At 44.5% G+C, this 17724-nt stretch overlaps 1 protein-coding gene across 5 annotated transcripts in view; it reads right to left on the minus strand.

Moving 5' to 3' along the window:
- Window positions 1-17724, minus strand: part of LOC125461125 (triple functional domain protein-like) — a 636773-nt gene that overhangs the window by 339235 nt on the left and 279814 nt on the right. For all 5 annotated transcript variants that reach the window (XR_007249410.2, XM_048549570.2, XM_048549543.2 and 2 more), the window contains 2 exons: window positions 16943-17092; window positions 15541-15655 (listed from right to left, as the gene is read on the minus strand). Coding sequence is in view for 4 of the 5 variants with exons in the window: in XM_048549570.2 (XP_048405527.1) it covers window positions 15541-15655; window positions 16943-17092 (265 nt within the window). In the remaining variant the exon portion in view is untranslated. The remainder of the gene's footprint in view (window positions 1-15540; window positions 15656-16942; window positions 17093-17724) is intronic.

Genomic DNA, 17724 nt, shown 5'->3' on the forward strand with positions numbered 1-17724 from the left:
CAGTTTTGTAGTTATAACAGAACAGCTTGGTGAAAGGTAGGGTACATTATAGTTTCACTTCAAATTTTGACTGTAATATACTATTTCACTTTCTTGCATTGGAAAATACAGTAAACGTATCTGAAGTGATTTCTAAATTTTTTTTTGGGGTGGGGTTCTTATAAACTAAATGTGCGTAGGCATGATACAAATTCTAAATTTTGCCGCTAATGACAGAATCAAAAGAACATCCGTTGGAGCTCAGATTATCAACCTTCTCTTTAGTTTTGCAAAATTACCTGACAGGAGAATTAGCATATCAAGAGAATTAACGTGACAGGCCATCAGATAAAAGAATCAGTGAGAGTGGACAGAACATGCCTGACAGGAACAATGAAACGGTCACAGACACAAGCACAAGTCTGAAGGGAAATAATGAGAGCAGAGAGAGTGACGCTGAGGACAATCAGATATGCTCTTGTTTTCACTAACTTGTGCACTGATGGGAAAATGTGAGAATCAGACAGTGAAAAGGTGAGTCTGAAGAGAAATCTATTGAAATGGTGAATGCAAGAGAACACAGCTGAAAAGGAACAATGCAAGTGTCACTGATGACAAAACTGATGTGAAACAGTGAAAATGCCAGTGACAACAAAGCTGAGGAAAAACAATACCCAAGTCTTCAGAAGCAAAAGTTGCTGGCAGAGTGTCAAATATAAACATTAGTGAGAATGGATAGTGCAAGCCTTAGGCGAAACAGTGCGAGAGTCAGTCAGATCTGTAAGCACAGCTAAAGGGAAAGACTGTTATAAACAGTGGCAGCGGAGAAGGTAAGAGGTTTCGCGTGATCAGGGACAAGAGATGACTTCCATAGGAAGACACAGCTGAAGTGAGTATATAGTTTGGAGAATCTGGAGGCAGTGAGGAAATAGAACTGAAAATCTTGATTTTCTCTTTTCATCTTAAAAGTTTAGCATTCAGCAGTCGGTGAAAAGTGGCTGAATCAGCTGACTGAGGGACACTTATCAGTCAGTCAATCATCTCATACTTGAATAGGGCCTTAATAGATGTTAATTTGTACTGAAGCTTAACTTGGGAGAGACATCTCATCTTTAAATTCGGGACCCTGGCATCATATTTAAAGAAAGCTAACTTTGATGGTATGGGACATGCACTGGCTAGGAAAGCTTCTCAGGAATGCTTTGATGGTGGATAGGCAATGGTAGATATTTAAAGAACAAGCGTACGTTGCTGTCTGGCACAACAACAAAACAGGGAAAGTCGCTCAATCTTGGCCAACAAGGGAAACGGGTTGGTGTTAAAGCATACAAATTGGCCAGAAAAAGCAACAAACCTAAGGAATGGGAGAAATTTAAAGTTCGGGAGAAGAAGACAAGCATTTAATTTGGAAGGGAAAAATAGAATTGGAGAGTAAGCTTGTGGAAAACAGCAAAACTGACTGCAAAGGCTTGTACACATACATGAAGAAAAAGACTGGTGAAGACAAATGTAAGTCCCTTGCAGTCAGAATCAGGTGAATTCATAATGGACAACAAAGAGATAGCAGAGAAGCTGAACAAACATTTTGGATCTGACTTCACAAAGAAGGCCACAAAGAACTTTCCAAAAATGCTATAAGACAGAGGGTCAAGCATGAAGTAGGAACTAATGACAATCCTTATCAGTCAGGAAATGGTATTAGGGAAACTGATGGGATTAAAACCCAATAAGTCCCCAGGGCCTGATGCTCTGCATTTCAGAGCACTTAAGGAAGTGGCCCTAGAAATAATGGCACGTTGGTATCATTTTCCAGCATTCTATCAACTCTGGGAGAGTTCCAATTGACTGTAGGGTAGCTGATAATACCCACTATTTTTAAAAAAGGACAGAGAAAATATGGAAATTATAGGTCAGTTAGCCAGTGACCACTGGTGAGGAAAATGCTGGAGTCAATTATTAAGGATGTAATAACTGAGCATTTGGAAAGTGGGGACAGGATCGGTCCGAGCACAGAATCACTCAAGAGAAATCATGCTTGCAAACTTTTCTGGAAATTTTTAAGCATGTAACCAGTAGCGTAGACAGGGTGACTCAGTGGATGTTGTGCTTTTGGACATTCAAAAGGCTTTTGACAAGATTCCAGACAAGAAATTAGAAAACAAAATTAAAGCTCATGGTATTGGAGGTTATGTATTGACATGGCTAGAGAACTGGTTGGCAGACAGGAAGTAAAAAGGTGGAATGAATAAGTCCTTTTCAGAGTGGCAGGGGGTGACGAGTGGTGCACAGGGTTCAGTGCTGGGATACCAACTGTTCACAATATATATTAACAATTTGAATGAGGGAATTGAGTGCAATATTACCAAATTTGCAGATGACACTATGCAGCATGTGCTGTGAGGAGGATGCTAAGAGGCCACTGGGTGACTTGCACAGGTTGGCTGAGTGTGCAAATATTTGGCAAATGCAATATAATGCAGATAAAAGTGAGGTCATCACTTTGATCACTAAAACAGGAAGGTAGCTTATTACCTGAATGGTGGAAGTTTAGAAAAAGGTGAGGTACAATGAGGCCTCGGTGTCATGGTGAAATAGTCACTGAAGGTTGGCATGCAGGTGCAGCAGCCAGTGAGAAAAGTTAATGGCATGCTGGCTTTCATAGCGAGATGATTGGAGTATAGGAGTAGGAATGTCTTGCCTCAGTTATACAGGTGCTTGGTGAGGCCACACCTTAAGTATTGTGTGAAGGTTTGGTCTCCTAGTCTGAGGAGGGACATTCTTGCTATTGAGGGAGTCCAGCAAAGGTTTGCTAGACTGATTCACAGGATGGCAGGAGTGACATATGAAGACAACATGAAACAGATGGGCTTGTCCTCACTGGAATTTAGAAGAATGAGGGGGGAATCTCATAGAAACATATGAAATCCTGATAGGACAGGCTAGCTGCAGGAGTAACGTTCCCGATGCTTGGGAAGTACGGAAATGGAGTCACGGTCTAAGAATAAAGGGTAAGAGAGGAAAGAGAAACGTAGTTGTATTTGGAGATAGTGTAGTCAGAGAAATAGACACTATTCCTTGTGTAGATAATAAAATGTGGGCTGGATGAACACAGCAGGTTAAGCAGCATCTCAGGAGCACAAAAGCTGACGTTTCGGGCCTGGACCCTTCATCAGAGATAGCATCTGCAGTTCCCATTATCTCTGATACTATTCCTTGTGGCCAGGATAGAGTCCTGAAGTCTATTTCACTAACCTGATGCCCAGGATCAGGAGCTATTCTGATGGAGGGAGCTGTTCTGTTGGAATAGGCTCCATCTGAATCATGCCAGGACTGGAATCTTGACGAACTGTGTAACTAGAGTTGTGGACAGAGCTTTCAACTTAATAGTGGGTGGGCTGAGTTTGGTTGCATTGAAAATTCTGGAATAAGTAAAAAGGATGGTCATTCAGTAGAGGTTATTACAATTTCCAGAAAAAGGAACAGGATGGAGAGTATGGAAAGTATCAGGAATATAACTTCAGACACAGACAAGGGAACAACTATGAGTAGGAAGACAATCAATACAGAACTGACACTGCTGCACTGCAAGGAATGCAGTATATGAAAGAAGTTAAATGAGCTTGTAGTACATTTTGCAATTGACAGGTACAATGTTGTGTGTCTCTTAGATGACTGGGAACTAAATATCCAAGACCTTATCTGGTTAGTAAGAAATGAAATTTAATAACATCACGCCTTGTGATCAATTTCATTTAGAATGGGAAGGCACAGAATCTGTGTTGGTAGAGCTGAGGAACCACAAAGGAGAAAAGATCCTGATGGGAGTGATGTACAGGCCTCCGAGCAGTAGTTGGATGACAGGAAGAAAATAAATCAGGAGATAGAAAAAGCGTTTTAAGATAGGCACTATTACAATACTCATGGATACTTCAACATGCAGGTGGATTGGGAAACTTGGGTTGAGAGTGGATCTCAAAAAGAATTCATGGAATGCTATGAGAAATGATGGGAACTGCAGATGCTGGAGAATCCAAGATAACAAAGTGTGGGGCTGGATGAACACAGCAGACCAAGCAGCATCTTAGGAGCACAAAAGCTGATGTTTCGGGTCTAGACCCTTCATCAGAAAAAGGGGGTAGGGAGAGGATTCTGAAATAAATAGGGAGAGAGGGGGAGGCAGACTGAAGTTGGATAGAGGAGAAGATAGGTGGAGAGGAGAGTACTCCCCACCCATACTCTCCTCTCCACCTATTTTGTCCTGTATCCATCATCAGTCCACCTCCCCCTCTCTCCCTATTTATTTCAGAATCCTCTCCCCATCCCCCCTTTCTGATGAAGGGTCTCGGCCCGAAACATCAGCTTTTGTGCTCCTAAGATGCTGCTTGGCCTGCTGTGTTCATCCAGCCCCACACTTTGTTATCATGGAATGCTATGAGTTTGTTTTGAAGCAGCTTGTGGTACAGCGAACTAGTGAACTGGCAATTCCGAATTTGGTGATATGTCATGATGGAGACTTGAGTAGGGAGCATAAGGTGAAGGACCACTGGGGTCAGTGACCACATTATGATAGAATTCATCCTACAGTTGCAAGGGAGGAGCAGGAATCAGGTGTAATGGTATTAAAATTGAGTACAGATAACCACAAAGACATGAGGAAGGAGCTGGGCAATGTTGATTGGCGGGGGAGCCTATCAGGGATGATAGCGGAGTAGTAATGGCAGGTGGTAATCTGGGACGCACAATGGAAATTCATCCCAGGGAAGAAGCAGCAGATGGAGGGGTGATGAGACAACCATGGCTAACAAGGAAAATTCAAGGACAGCAAAGAAGTAAAAGAAGGTGCTTGTGGTACAATGTTCGTGTCCCTTCCGCTGGACCAGGTTCCATTCCCAACTGCTCCAGAAGTGTGTAATAACATTGCTGAACAAGTTGATTAGAATATCTAAAAGCAAAATAATCAACATACAATGAGGTGAAGATCAATGGGAACACAGGATTGGGAAGCCTTTAAAGACAAGCAGAGGATAACTAAAAACAAAAAGCAATAAAGTGGAATAAAACAGTAAGCTAGATAGTACATTTAAAAAACTCTTGCAATCTTTTAAGATATCTGGAAGATAAAAGAGAGACAAGACCAGACACTGGACCGCGGGAAAATGAAGCTGGAGACCGAGTAATGGGGAACAAAGAAATGGCAGAGGAACTGAATAGGTACTTTGCATCAGTTTTCACAGTGGAAGACACCAGCAGCATACCAGACATTCAAGACAGTCATGAGGTAGAGGTGAGTGGCACATCCATCACTAGGGGGAAGATGCTGGGGAACCTAAAAGGTCTGAAAGTGAATACTTCATTGAGACCAGATGGATTGCACCCTAGAATTCCAAAGGAGGTAGCTAAGGAAATTGTATTAATTATTGCTAGTGATCTTTCAGGAATCACTGGAATCAGGCAGTGTCACAGAAGGCTGGAAAGTGGCTAATAACACTGATTTAAAGATGGGAGGAAGGCAGAAGACAGAAAACTATAGGTTGGTTAGCTTGACCTCAGTTGTTGGGAATATTTTAGAGTCTGTTTTTAAGGATGAGAATGCAGAATGCTTGGAAATGCAAGGTAAAATAGGGCTAAGTCAGCACTGCTTTGTCAAGGGGAGGTCATGCCTGACAAACCTGTTAGAATCCTTTGAGCTGCTAATGAGCAAGTTAGGCAAAGGACAGACAGTAGATCTGATCTATTTGGATTTCCAGAAGGCCTTCGATTGGTGCTATACAACAGGCTGCTCAATAAGAAAAGCGCCTATAGTGGGGGCAAGCTATTGGCATGGATACAAGATTTGCTGACTGGCTGAAGGCAGAAAGTAGGAATAAAGAGGACTTTTTCAGGATGGCGGCCAGTGACTGGTGGAGTTCTGCGTGGGTCTGTGTTGCCACAGGAGCTATTCATGTTACACATCACAATCTGGACCAAAGGAACCAAGGGCATTGTCGCTGCATTGCTAAGACAAAAAGATAGATGGAGGGGCAGGAGTGTTGAGGAAGGGGGGAGGTTGCAAAAGGCTAAGAATGTGGGCAAAGAAGTGGTAGTTGGAATACAATTGCGGGTGCATGAGCTAAGAGGAACAGAGGTGTAGACTATTTCTAAATGGGGAAAGTCTTTGCAAATCTAAAATGTAGGTGGTCTTGGGAGTTGGCAGTTAGGAAATCAAATGCAATGTTACCAGTCATTTCAAAAGGGCTAGAATACAACAACAAATAAATTGCTAAGACCGTACAAGAGACTCTGATCAGACCATATCTGGGATATTGAGAGGAGTTTTGAGCCTGCTATCCAAGGAAGGGTTTGCTGGCATTGGAGGGAGTCCACAGGAGGATCCCAGAAATGAAGGCTTCAGCATATCAACAGTGGTTGAGGGCTCTGAGTTAGTACTCTGTATATAGAGTGTAGAAGGATGAAGGGGGATCAGATTGAAACTGACAATAATGAGGTCCGAGCAGAATGGCCATGGAGATGACGTTTCAACTAGTAGGACAGACTAGATCACAGAATTCCTACAGTGTGGAAACACTGGACCAACAAGTCCACACCAACCCTCAGAGCATGCTCACCCAGGCCCATCGCCCGATAACCCACCTAATCTATACATCCCTGAATAGTCTGGGCAATTTAGCAGGTCAATCCACCTAGCCTGCACATCTTAGACTGTGAGAGGAGTCTCACCCAGTGGAAACCCATGCAACCACACAGAGAATGTGTAAATTCCAAACCGACAGTCGCCCGAGGGTGGAATCAAACCCAGGTCCCTGGTGCTGTGATTAACCAATGTGCCACCATGCCACCCTTAAGGAAAGTGGGAACTCCTTCGAGCTGGAATTGAACCAGCAACCTAAGGATGATGGATTTGCAACACACTACAGTCCTCGCTCTACTAGCCGAGCTGTTGAAGGAGAGCCACAGGACTAGGACCCATGGCCATAGCCTCAGAGTGAAGGGATGACCTTTTACAACTGAGAGGAGGAGGAACTTTTTTCTGCAAGAAGGTGGTTAATAACTGAATATGCTGTTGCAGAGGAGTGTGGAGGTCAAGTCATTGAGTGTATTTAAGACAGAGATAGATAGTTTCTTGATTGGTAAGGGGATCAAGGATTACAGGGAGAAGGCAGGAGAATGAGTTGAGAAACACATCAGCCATGATCAACTGACAGAGCTCTCTTAATAGGCCAAATGATCTATTTCTCTTCCTTTGTCTTATGGTAAGTCTGAAGGGAGAGTGTAAAATCAGTGATAGTTAAGAGACTGAGGCTGTGGTAAAGAATGCAAAAGGACAAAGTTTGTGTCAGAACGCTGAGTATGGAAACTGATGGAATTTTCAAAAAAATAATGGGACTGGTATGAAGATAGTGGATATATGGATAACTAGTCAGTGGTAATCTGTTTCATTAAATTGTTCATTTCTTTCCCCCTGTTGACATTCACTTTATTTCAGTCAACCAGCATCATTACTGAAGAATTCACTAGTTTGAACGTGTTAGAGATCAGTTTTCTGCATTTTCGAAGTCAGCGTCTCAATGTCTTCCATATCAGTTACTTAAGATTTTTAAAATTTGTGATCAAGTGTTTTAGTGGTTAAAGTCTCAGTGATTTTACATTGTGGACTGCCGACTATGGCAAGACAGCAAAGTTCTGGCGCATGCATACCTTGTTCTATACAGGAACTTCAAAACATTTCATGCATCCTGAGTAAAGTATGTTAAAAGCTCTGCCAGTTGTTTGATCTCAAGCTCTGAACTTTGGACCGTGGGGCCCAGCTAGTCACTGTAGTGCATCTGGGGATCTGAAAGTCTTCTCAAACTTATGCTTAGTACTTCACTGACTGGAGGATATCTAATGCAGTTCCTTTGTTCAAGAAGGGCAGCAAGGATAGGCCAAGTAATTAGAATCCAAGATAACATAGTGTGGCGCTGGATGAACACAACAGGCCAAACAGCATGTTAAGAGCACAAAAGCTGACATTTCAGGCCGAGACCCTTCTAGGTCTGAAACATCAGCTTTTGTGCTCTTAAGATGCTGCTTGTCTGCTGTGTTCATCCAGTTCCACACTATGTTATCTCGGATTCTCCAAAATCTGCAGTTCTCATTATCTCTAATTAGAAACCAGTGAGTCTGATGTCAGTGCTCGAAAAGTGGGTCGGAAAAAGTTCTAAAAGACAGGATTACTGAATGCTTGGAAAGGCAAAAATTGGTCAGGGACAGTTAGCACAGATTTGTTAGCTGAAGATACTGTCTAACTGATTTGAGCTTTTTTGAAGAGTTCACTAAATAGAAGACATGGAAGACTGGACCAAAAGATAAGAGGCTGTGGGATCTGAGGCAAGTCTGAAAACTAGATCCAAAACTATCTTACAAATAGGAGACAAGGGTGACGGTGGAGGGTTATTTTTCTAATTAGAAGCTTACGACCAGTGGCGTACCACAGGGATTGGTGCCGGAACCCTCGCCGTTTGTTATGTACATTAATGACTTGAATGTAAATGTAGAAGGTTTAATTCCTAAGTTTGCAGATGACATGAAAATTGGAGATGCTGTTGACAGTGAGGACGATGGTTTCAATCTACAGTTCAATACTGATCAGCTAGTAACTGGGCAGAGCAATGGTAGAGGTATTCAATTCTTGTAACTGTGAGGTGATGCATTTTGTCTAATAACGGAAGTCTAATAAGCAAAAACTATACCCAATGAATGGTCGGTTGTCAGATGTAATCGTGCTGGAAGGGGCGCAGAAGTAGAAGCATAAAATGCCAGTATCCCTTCAGTGTGGAAGCAAGCCATTCGAACATGTAACCTCCAAAGAGCATCCCATGCAGATCCTGTACCTGTAACCCGGCACTTACCATGGTGAATCCATCTAACCTATACATCCCTGGACACTACGGACAATTTAGCATGGCCATTCCACCTAACCTGCACATCTTTGGCCTGTGGGAGGAAACTGGAGCACCGGGAGGAAACCCACGAAGTCACTGGGAGAATGTGCAGGCTCCACACAGACAATCGCCTGAGGCTGGAATTGATCCCCAGTCCCTGGATCTGTGAGGTAGCAGTGCTAATCACTGAATGACTCTGCTGCCCCAAGATGTGATTCACCAAGAGGATACTTGGAAAGTCTCAGCTGTGAGGAGAGACTGGATAGACTAGGTTTGTTTTCCTTGCAGAGATGACGAAGGGAGGATCTACCTGAGGGCTACAAAACCAATACAGGCATTGATAGAGTACCGTGAGGACAGCAGCATGGTGGCTCAGTGATTAGCACTGTTGCCTCTCTGTGATAAGAACCTGGGTTCGATTCCACCCTCAAGTGACTGTCTGTGTGGAACTCGCACATTCTCCCTATATGTGCGTGGGTTTCCTCCAGATGCTCCGGTTTCCTCCCACAATCCAAAGGTGTGAAAGCTAGGTGGATTGGCCATGCTAAATTGCCCATAGTGTTCAGGAATGTGTAGATTATGTGGGTTATAGGGGAATGGGTCTGGGTGGGATACTCTGAAGGCCAGGGTGAACTTGTTGGGCCAATGGTCCTGTTCCGACTGTAGGGATTCTATATTGTTTCTATGATTTCTATGATCTCTTCCCTAAGGCAAACATGTCTAAGACCAAAGGAATAAGTTTAAAGTGAGAAACAAATGGCTTAGAGGAGATCTGAGAAAAAAAATAATGTGTCCAATTTTGGGCCCCACACCTCAGGAAGGACATGCTGGCACTGGAGTGTCGCCAGCGGAGATTCACATGAATGATCCCTGGAATGGTAGGTTTACCGTATGATGAACGGCTAAGGATCCTGGGATTGTATTCAATAGTAGTTAGAAGGTTGAGGGGAGATCTAATAGAAACTTGCAAGATAATGTATGGCTTAGAAAGTGTGGATGCTGGGAAATTGTGGGCACAGCCTTTGAATTAGAGGGGGTAAATTTAAGACGGAAATGAGAAGACATTTCTTCAGGCAGAGAGTGGTGGGCCTGTGGAATTCATTGCCACAGAGTGTGGTGGAGGCCAGGACATTAAATGTCTTCAAGGCAGAGACTGATAAATTCTTGATCTCACAAGGAATCAAGGGCTACGGGGAAGGTGCAGTGAAGTAGAGTTGAAATGCCCATCAGCCATGATTTAAATGGCTGAGTGGACTCGATGGGCTGAATGGCCTTTCTTTCACTCCTATGTGTTATGGTCTTAAAAAAGGGAGCTGCTGGGTTACAGGGAAAAAGTTGGGGAATGGGTCTGCTCTTTGGAGGGGCAGTGTGGACTTGTTGGGCCGAATGGCCTGTTTCCACACTGTCGGGATCCTGTGATTCTGAAATCTTTTCATAGAGGGTGGCAGATATCTGGAACATGCTTGTCTGAGAGGGTGGGAGAGGCAAATAGTCTAAGTATTTAAGCAGCATTTGGATGAGCACTTAAAATGCCAGCATATAGTAGGCTCTGGACCAAGTGCAAGCAAATGGGATTAGTGTAGCTTTCTGTTTGTTGGCAAACAAACATGGTGGCCTAAAGGGCCTGTTCCTACATGCCGTACGGCTATTGTAGTGTCCAACGCTACATTGGACAAACAGGCAGAAAGCTAGCCACCAGGACACATGAACATCAACTAGCCACAAAACGACATGACCCACTATCACTTGTATCCTAACATACAGATGAGGAAGGACACCACTTTGATTGGGACAACACATCCATCCTAGGACAAGCCAAACAGAGACACGCACAAGAATTCCTAGAAGCATGGCATTCCAACCAGAACCCCATCAACAAACACACTGATTTGGAGCCAATCTACCATCCCCTGAGAAAAAGAACAGGAAATGCCATCACCAACCCAAGGAAACCTAACCAGATAAATAAAGCGGGACATAACACCAGCGCTTTGTCGGAGGCTCACTGATGATGTTACCTCGAATGGTGACGAAACGTCTGAAAACGAACCTTCCAGCTCAGCGAGCAAACTCACATCCAGAACCTCAACCTGAGCTACAAACCTTCTCAAAACTCGCTAGGTAACACTTATGTCACACCAAAGTCAAGTTATGACCATCACCAATAACAGGCAATCTAACCACCGCCCCATGACATTCAATGGTATTATCACCACTGAATCCCTCACTACCAACATCCTGGGTGTCACTGATCGGAAAGTCAACTGGACTCACCACATAAATACAACAGCTACAACAGTGGGTCAGAGGCTAGGAAAGTGCAGTGAGTAACTCACCCTCTGACTCCCCAAAGCCTGTCCATCATCGACAAATCAGGAGTGAGATGAAACATTCCCCACTTGCCTGGATGAGAACAGCCCAAACAACATTTAAGCAGCTTGACACCATCCAGAATAAAGCAGCCCGCTTGATTGGCACTGCATCTGCAGGCATGCTCTCCCTCCACCACTGACATTCAGTAGCAGCTGTGTGTACTATCTACAAGATGCGCTACAGAAATTCACCAAAGATCCACAGACAGAACCTTCAAAACCTACAATCACTTCCATCTAGAAAGGCAAGGACAGTACGTACATGGGAACACCATCACCTCCCAAGTTCCAAAGTACTCACCGTCCTGACTGAGAAATATAGCGCCATTCTTTCACTGTCGCTGGTCAAAATCCTGGAATTCCCTCCCTAATGGCATTGTATATCAACCCACAGCAGGTGGACTGCAGCAGTACAAGAAGGCAGAGGTAACGGGAACTGCAGATGCTGGAGAATCCAAACTAACAAAGTGTGAAGCTGGATTAACATAGCAGGCCAAGCAGCATCTCAGGAGCACAAAAGCTGACGTTTCGGGCCTAGACCCTTCAGAGAGGGGAATGGGGACAGGGTTCTGAAATAAATAGGGAGAGAGGGGGAGGCAGATAGAAGATGGATAGAGGAGAAGATAGGTGGAGAAGAAGAGTATAGTTGGGGAGGTAGGGAGGGGATAGGTCAGTCCGGGGAGGACAGACAGGTCAAGGAGGTGGGATGAGGTTAGTAGGGAGGAAATGGAGGTGCAGCTTGAGGTGGGAAGAGGGGATAGGTGAGAGGAAGAACAGGTTAGGGAGGCGGGGATGAACTGGGCTGGTTTTGGGATGCAGTGGGGGAAGGGGTGATTTTGAACTTTGTAAAGTCCACATTGATACCATTGGGCTGCAGGGTTCCCAAGCGGAATATGAGTTGCTGTTTCTGCAACCTTCGGGTGGCATCATTGTGGCACTGCAGGAGGCCCAGGATGGACATGTCGTCTGAGGAACGGGAGGGGGAGTTGAAATGGTTCGCGACTGGGAGGTGCAGTTGTTTATTGCAAATCGAGCGGCGGTGTTCTGCAAAGCAGTCCCCAAGCCTCCGCTTGGTTTCCCCAATGTAGAGGAAGCCACAATGGGTACAGTGGATGCAGTTTACCACAGTGGCGGATGTGCAGGTGAACATCTGCTTGATACGGAAAGTCATCTTGGGGCCTGGGATGGGAGTGAGGGAGGTGGTGTAGGGGCAAGTGTAGCACTTCCCGCGGTTGCAGGGGAAGGTGCCGGGTGTGGTGGGGTTGGAGGGCAGTGTGGAGCGGACAAGGGAGTCCCAGAGAGAGTGGTCTCTCCGGAAGGCAGACAAGGGTGGGGATGGAAAAATGTCTTGGGTGGTGGGGTCGGATTGTAGATGGCAGAAGTGTCGGAGGATGATGCGTTGTATCTGGAGGTTGGTGGGGTGGTACGTGACAACTGGGGGATTCTCTTTGGGCGGTTATTGTGGGGGCAGGGTGTGAGGGTTTTGTTGCGGGAAATGCGGGAGACACGGTCAAGGGAAGTCTCGACCACTGCGGGGGGAGGTTGCGTCCTTGAAGAACACAGACATCTGGGATGTGCAGGAGTGGAATGCCTCATCCTGGGAGCAGATGCGGTGGAGGCGAAGGAATTGGGCATAGGGGATGGAATTTTTGCAGGGGGGTGGGTGGGAGGAGGTGTATTCTAGGTAGCTGTGGGAGTTGGTGGGCTTGAAGTGGACATCAGTTTCTAGCTGGTTGCCGGAGATGGAGACAGAGGGGTCCAGGAAGGTGAGGGATGTGTTGGAGATGGCTCAGGCGAACTTGAGGTTGGGGTGGAAGGTGTCGGTGAAGTGGATGAACTGTTCGAGCTCTTCTTGGGAGCAAGAGGCAGCGCTGATACAGTCATCAATGTAACGGAGGAAGAGGTGGGGTTCGGGGCCAGTGTAGGTACGAAAGAGGGACTGTTTCACGAAGGCAAGTCACCACCACCTTCTCACGGGTAACTAGGGATGGGAAATAAATGCTGGCCCAGCCAGTGATGCTGACATCCGACAAAATGAATAAAACGAACTCTTAAAAAACAAAAGGTCATATTAGAAGTCTGTAAATCATGGAAACCTCAGGTGGAGCCCTGTGAATTATTCTGAGCACCACTTTCAGAAAAGATGTATGGCCCTTAGAAAAGGGACAAACGTGGTTTAACAGGATGTTACCACGTTAGTCATGAGACAATATGGAAGAATGCTAGGACTGCTCTCTTTGAAACAGACAGTGTTGGAAGAAACTAAAAAAGTTTCTGAATAATAATTGCTGATAGTGCAGATAGAAGAAAAACTATTTTTGCGACTATTACTAGCTGTAACTCAGCATCTCAATCACATGCTTTCAGGTTCAAATCCCACTCCAGGAGCCAAGTACTAAAATTAAGACTGACACTCTTGAACAGAATTGAATTGAATTGAATTGAATTGAAGCAGTAAGGCACTACTGGAGTTGTCTTTTGAATGAGATGACAAATCAGGGCCCATCTACCTACTTGGGTAGATGTTAAAGGTCCCATGGCACAATTTTAAAGAATGACAAGGGAGTTGTCCCCAGTGTCCTGGCCAGTACTGATTTCTCAATCATCAAGAACGAAGAACTTGCCATGATCACATTGCTGTATCCATGTTGTGCATAAACTGCTGCTGAATTATCCACATTACAAATAGTGACTACGCTTCAAAAAAAAAAAGGGGGCTGGTTATTCAGTTGTCTGGAAGGTTGATTTCGATTCCTCCACGGACTGAGTTTACCAACAAAGTGTTGAGGTTTCTCAACCTCTCCACTCTCCTAAAGTGTGGTGAATCGCGGATTAAACCACCACCAGTCGTATTTCTCTCTCTCTCTCTCTCTCTCTGTCTCCCCTTCCCCCCGACTCTCTCTCTCTCTCACATGAGAAAGTCGCCATACAGTCCTCTGGACAACTGCAGCTTTACACTTCAAAAGCTGTCATGTACTTGGAGATAATAAAATGTGAGGCTGGATGAACACAGCAGGCCCAGCAGCATCTCAGGAGCACGAAAGCTGACGTTTCGGGCCTAGACCCTTCATCAGAGAGGGGGATGGGGTGAGGGTTCTGGAATAAATAGGGAGAGAGGGGAGGTGGACCTAAGATGGAGAGAAAAGAAGATAGGTGGAGAGGAGAGTATAGGTGGGGAGGTAGGGAGGGGATAGGTCAGTCCAGGGAAGACGGACAGGTCAAGGAGGTGGGATGAGGTTAGTAGGAAGGAGATGGAGGTGCGGCTTGGGGTGGGAAGAAGGGATGGGTGAGAGGAAGAACAGGTTAGGGAGGCAGAGACAGGTTGGACTGGTTTTGGGATGTAGTGGGTGGAGGGGAAGAGCTGGGCTGGTTGTGTGGTGCAGTGGGGGGAGGGGACGAACTGGGCTAGTTTTGGGACGCGGTGGGGGAAGGTGAGATTTTGAAGCTGGTGAAGTCCACACTGATACCATTGGGCTGCAGCATTCCCAAGCGGAATATGAGTTGCTGTTCCTGCAACCTTCGGGTGGCATCATTGTGGCACTGCATGAGGCCCATGATGGACATGTCATCTAAAGAATGGGAGGTGGAGTGGAAACGGTTTGCGACTGGGAGGTGCAGTTGTTTATTGCGAACCGAGCGGAGATGTTCTGCAAAGCAGTCCCCAAGCCTCCGCTTGGTTTCCCCAATGTAGAGGATGCCACACCGGGTACAGTGGATGCAGTATACCACATTGGCAGATGTGCAGGTGAACCTCTGCTTAATATGGAAAGTCATCTTGGGGCCTGGGATAGGGGTGAGGGAGGTGGTGTGGGGGCAAGAATAGCATTTGCCGCGGTTGCAGGGGAAGGTGCCGGGTGTGGTGGGGTTGGAGGGCAGTGTGGAGCAAACAAGGCATTAATCACATGTACTTGGAGATGTTCAGAGCTTGTAAAAAGCATTAGACAAATGCAAGCTTTTCTTTCTGGTTAAGTGCATTAATAACCAGATGTCATAGATTTAAAAGATCTAGTGAGAGCATTGCAAAATTGAATACTTTACCTAAACAGGTGGTGGAAGCTAATGCTATAAATATTTTGAAAAGGGAGTTGAGAGACAGTTACTTATGGATGAAAAATCACAGTTCATCAACAGAAAAAGAGGGTGAAGAATCAAGCAAAAGAGCTCTAAGAACTAGTTGAGGCATGTTGGTCAAATGGCCTCCTTTTATGATGCAAGTGCCTGTGATTCTACAAAGGCTTAGTTTTGATCTGCAGTAAAAGCGGTTTTACTCTTCACTTGCTGCTCTGGTGCTTTGACGTGACTCATCATTCCTGGCATGTTGACACTGTTTCTATGGAGATACTTCAGGAAAACATCTGCATTCCTCCTTGCTAAAGTACAGGCCTTGAAGAAAAAGTCAAAAAAAGTAAATTTAGCTCAAATTTTGCACATAAGCAGAATTTTACTCTTGCCCATCTATGGAAATATCTAAGCACTTATACTGATTCATGCTCACATGATATTTGATTACTAATGATTAAATATTGCAAACTGTACAAAAATATTAAATACCACAGAAAAGGAGTAGCCTCAAGGCACACGATGGTATTTATTAAAACCCCTTACATAAAGATCTGGATTCAACAGTTGATAAACAAAAATAGTATAAGCACTCGACATGGGCACCTAGCAGGAAACAGTGACGGATACAATGTAAACTGCAATATGTAGCTAATTCCAGTCTGGTAATAATATGTGTCCATTTTAGGGACAGAGCTAACTGTGGTCTTTCATAAAGGCCTGCCTCATCTTGTCCCACACTTGATGTGGACTGGTGTTCCTCAACGTATTTCTAACCAATTCTTTCTCTAATGGAGTGAGTTTCTTACAGTCTCTTGTGGACTATGGTTAATTATCTCATCTTGCCAGGAGTTGGGATTCTTTGCTCATTTGCAAAGTTAATAAAGGAAGCTCAACTAGATGGATGGTTGGGCGGCTACTGGGATCTGCTCTAAACAGTGTGGCTTTAATTCGTCATACTCGAGCCATACAGTGTAGTTTTGGCTTTGTTTGCCAAGCCAACGTGTACCCGAGGAATCTGATGTGTATGTTCACCTCAACCTTTTACATTTGTGTATTTTATTTAAGATTGGGATCTCAGTAACATTTTTCTGTTGTTTCTGAACAATGCCTCTAATGTTTCTTTTCTCTCAGTTTAGGTAAGCATGTGGTTTATCTAAGCCCTTGACATACAATTATATTTGATGAATCAATCATCATTGCGACGTAATTTTTTTTTACATTGCAACACAACACAGCTGAATTTCATTTGGTTGTATAGCTCCATGAAATCATTTAACTAATGTGCTGTGCACAAAAAGGGGTATTTAGCACAAAAATTAGTTTTGAAATTACTCTATCAACTCAGAACCATCCTGGAACTTCATAGCTCAATCTAATATAAAATTATAACAGTTTCTTCCCCTCCTAGTCACTTCACTTCGAGAATAATTATTTTGAAATGTCCATCTGAGAGGGGAACTCTTATGTAAGTATTAAATAACGTACCTGCTATCTTTTCCATGTTTCTTTCTAAATTTAGAGCTGCTGGCAGAATCATACTTCTTCATTTGACGAATATCTATTAGAAATGACTAACAGTGAGCAAATAGACAAATTTTTTTCACTTACTTTGAGAAAGGCCTCCTTTTGTTCAAGATGTTTACTGATCATGGGTGTTACATGATCGCATTCCGAGTTTGGACCAAGCTTATCAAGACCTCCACACCAGTCCTCTTCTCGTTTGTACTCCTGCTCCAGACTCTCCAGAACACTGCAGACCTACGTGCAAAATCCAAACGAACAGTTATTATAGTCAGAGTTATACAGCACTGCAACAGACCCTTCAGTCCAACTTGTCTATGCTGACCAGATATCCTAAACTGACCTAGTCCCATTTGATGGCATTTGGCCCATATCCCTCTAAACCCTAGATAACAAGCTGTGGAGCTGGATGAACACAGCAGGCCAAGCTGACATTTTGGGCCTAGACCCTTAATCAGAACGAAGAAGGGTCTAGGCCCGAAACGTCAGCTTTCCTGCTCCTAAGATGCAGCTTGGCCTGCTGTGTTCATCCAGCTCCACACCTTGTTATCTCGGGATTTTCCAGCATCTTCAATTCCTATTATCTCCCTCTAAACCTTTCCCATTCATGTACCCATCCAGATACCTTTCAAATGTTGTAACTGTACCTGCTTCCACTGGCACCTCGTTCCATAAATGTGCTACCCTCCCCATGTAAAAATTGCCCTTCGGTCCTTTATAAATTTTTCCCCCATCAACCTCACCCTATGTTTTAGGCACCCATATTTGGGAAAAAGGCTTTGGTTATTCACCCTATCTATGCCCCTCATGATTTTATAAACCTCTGTAAGGTCGCTCCTCAGTCTCAGATGCCTCAGGGAAAAAAGCCC

Source organism: Stegostoma tigrinum, chromosome 2 (assembly GCF_030684315.1).
Source record: "Stegostoma tigrinum isolate sSteTig4 chromosome 2, sSteTig4.hap1, whole genome shotgun sequence".
Taxonomy (NCBI): Eukaryota; Metazoa; Chordata; class Chondrichthyes; order Orectolobiformes; family Stegostomatidae; genus Stegostoma; species Stegostoma tigrinum.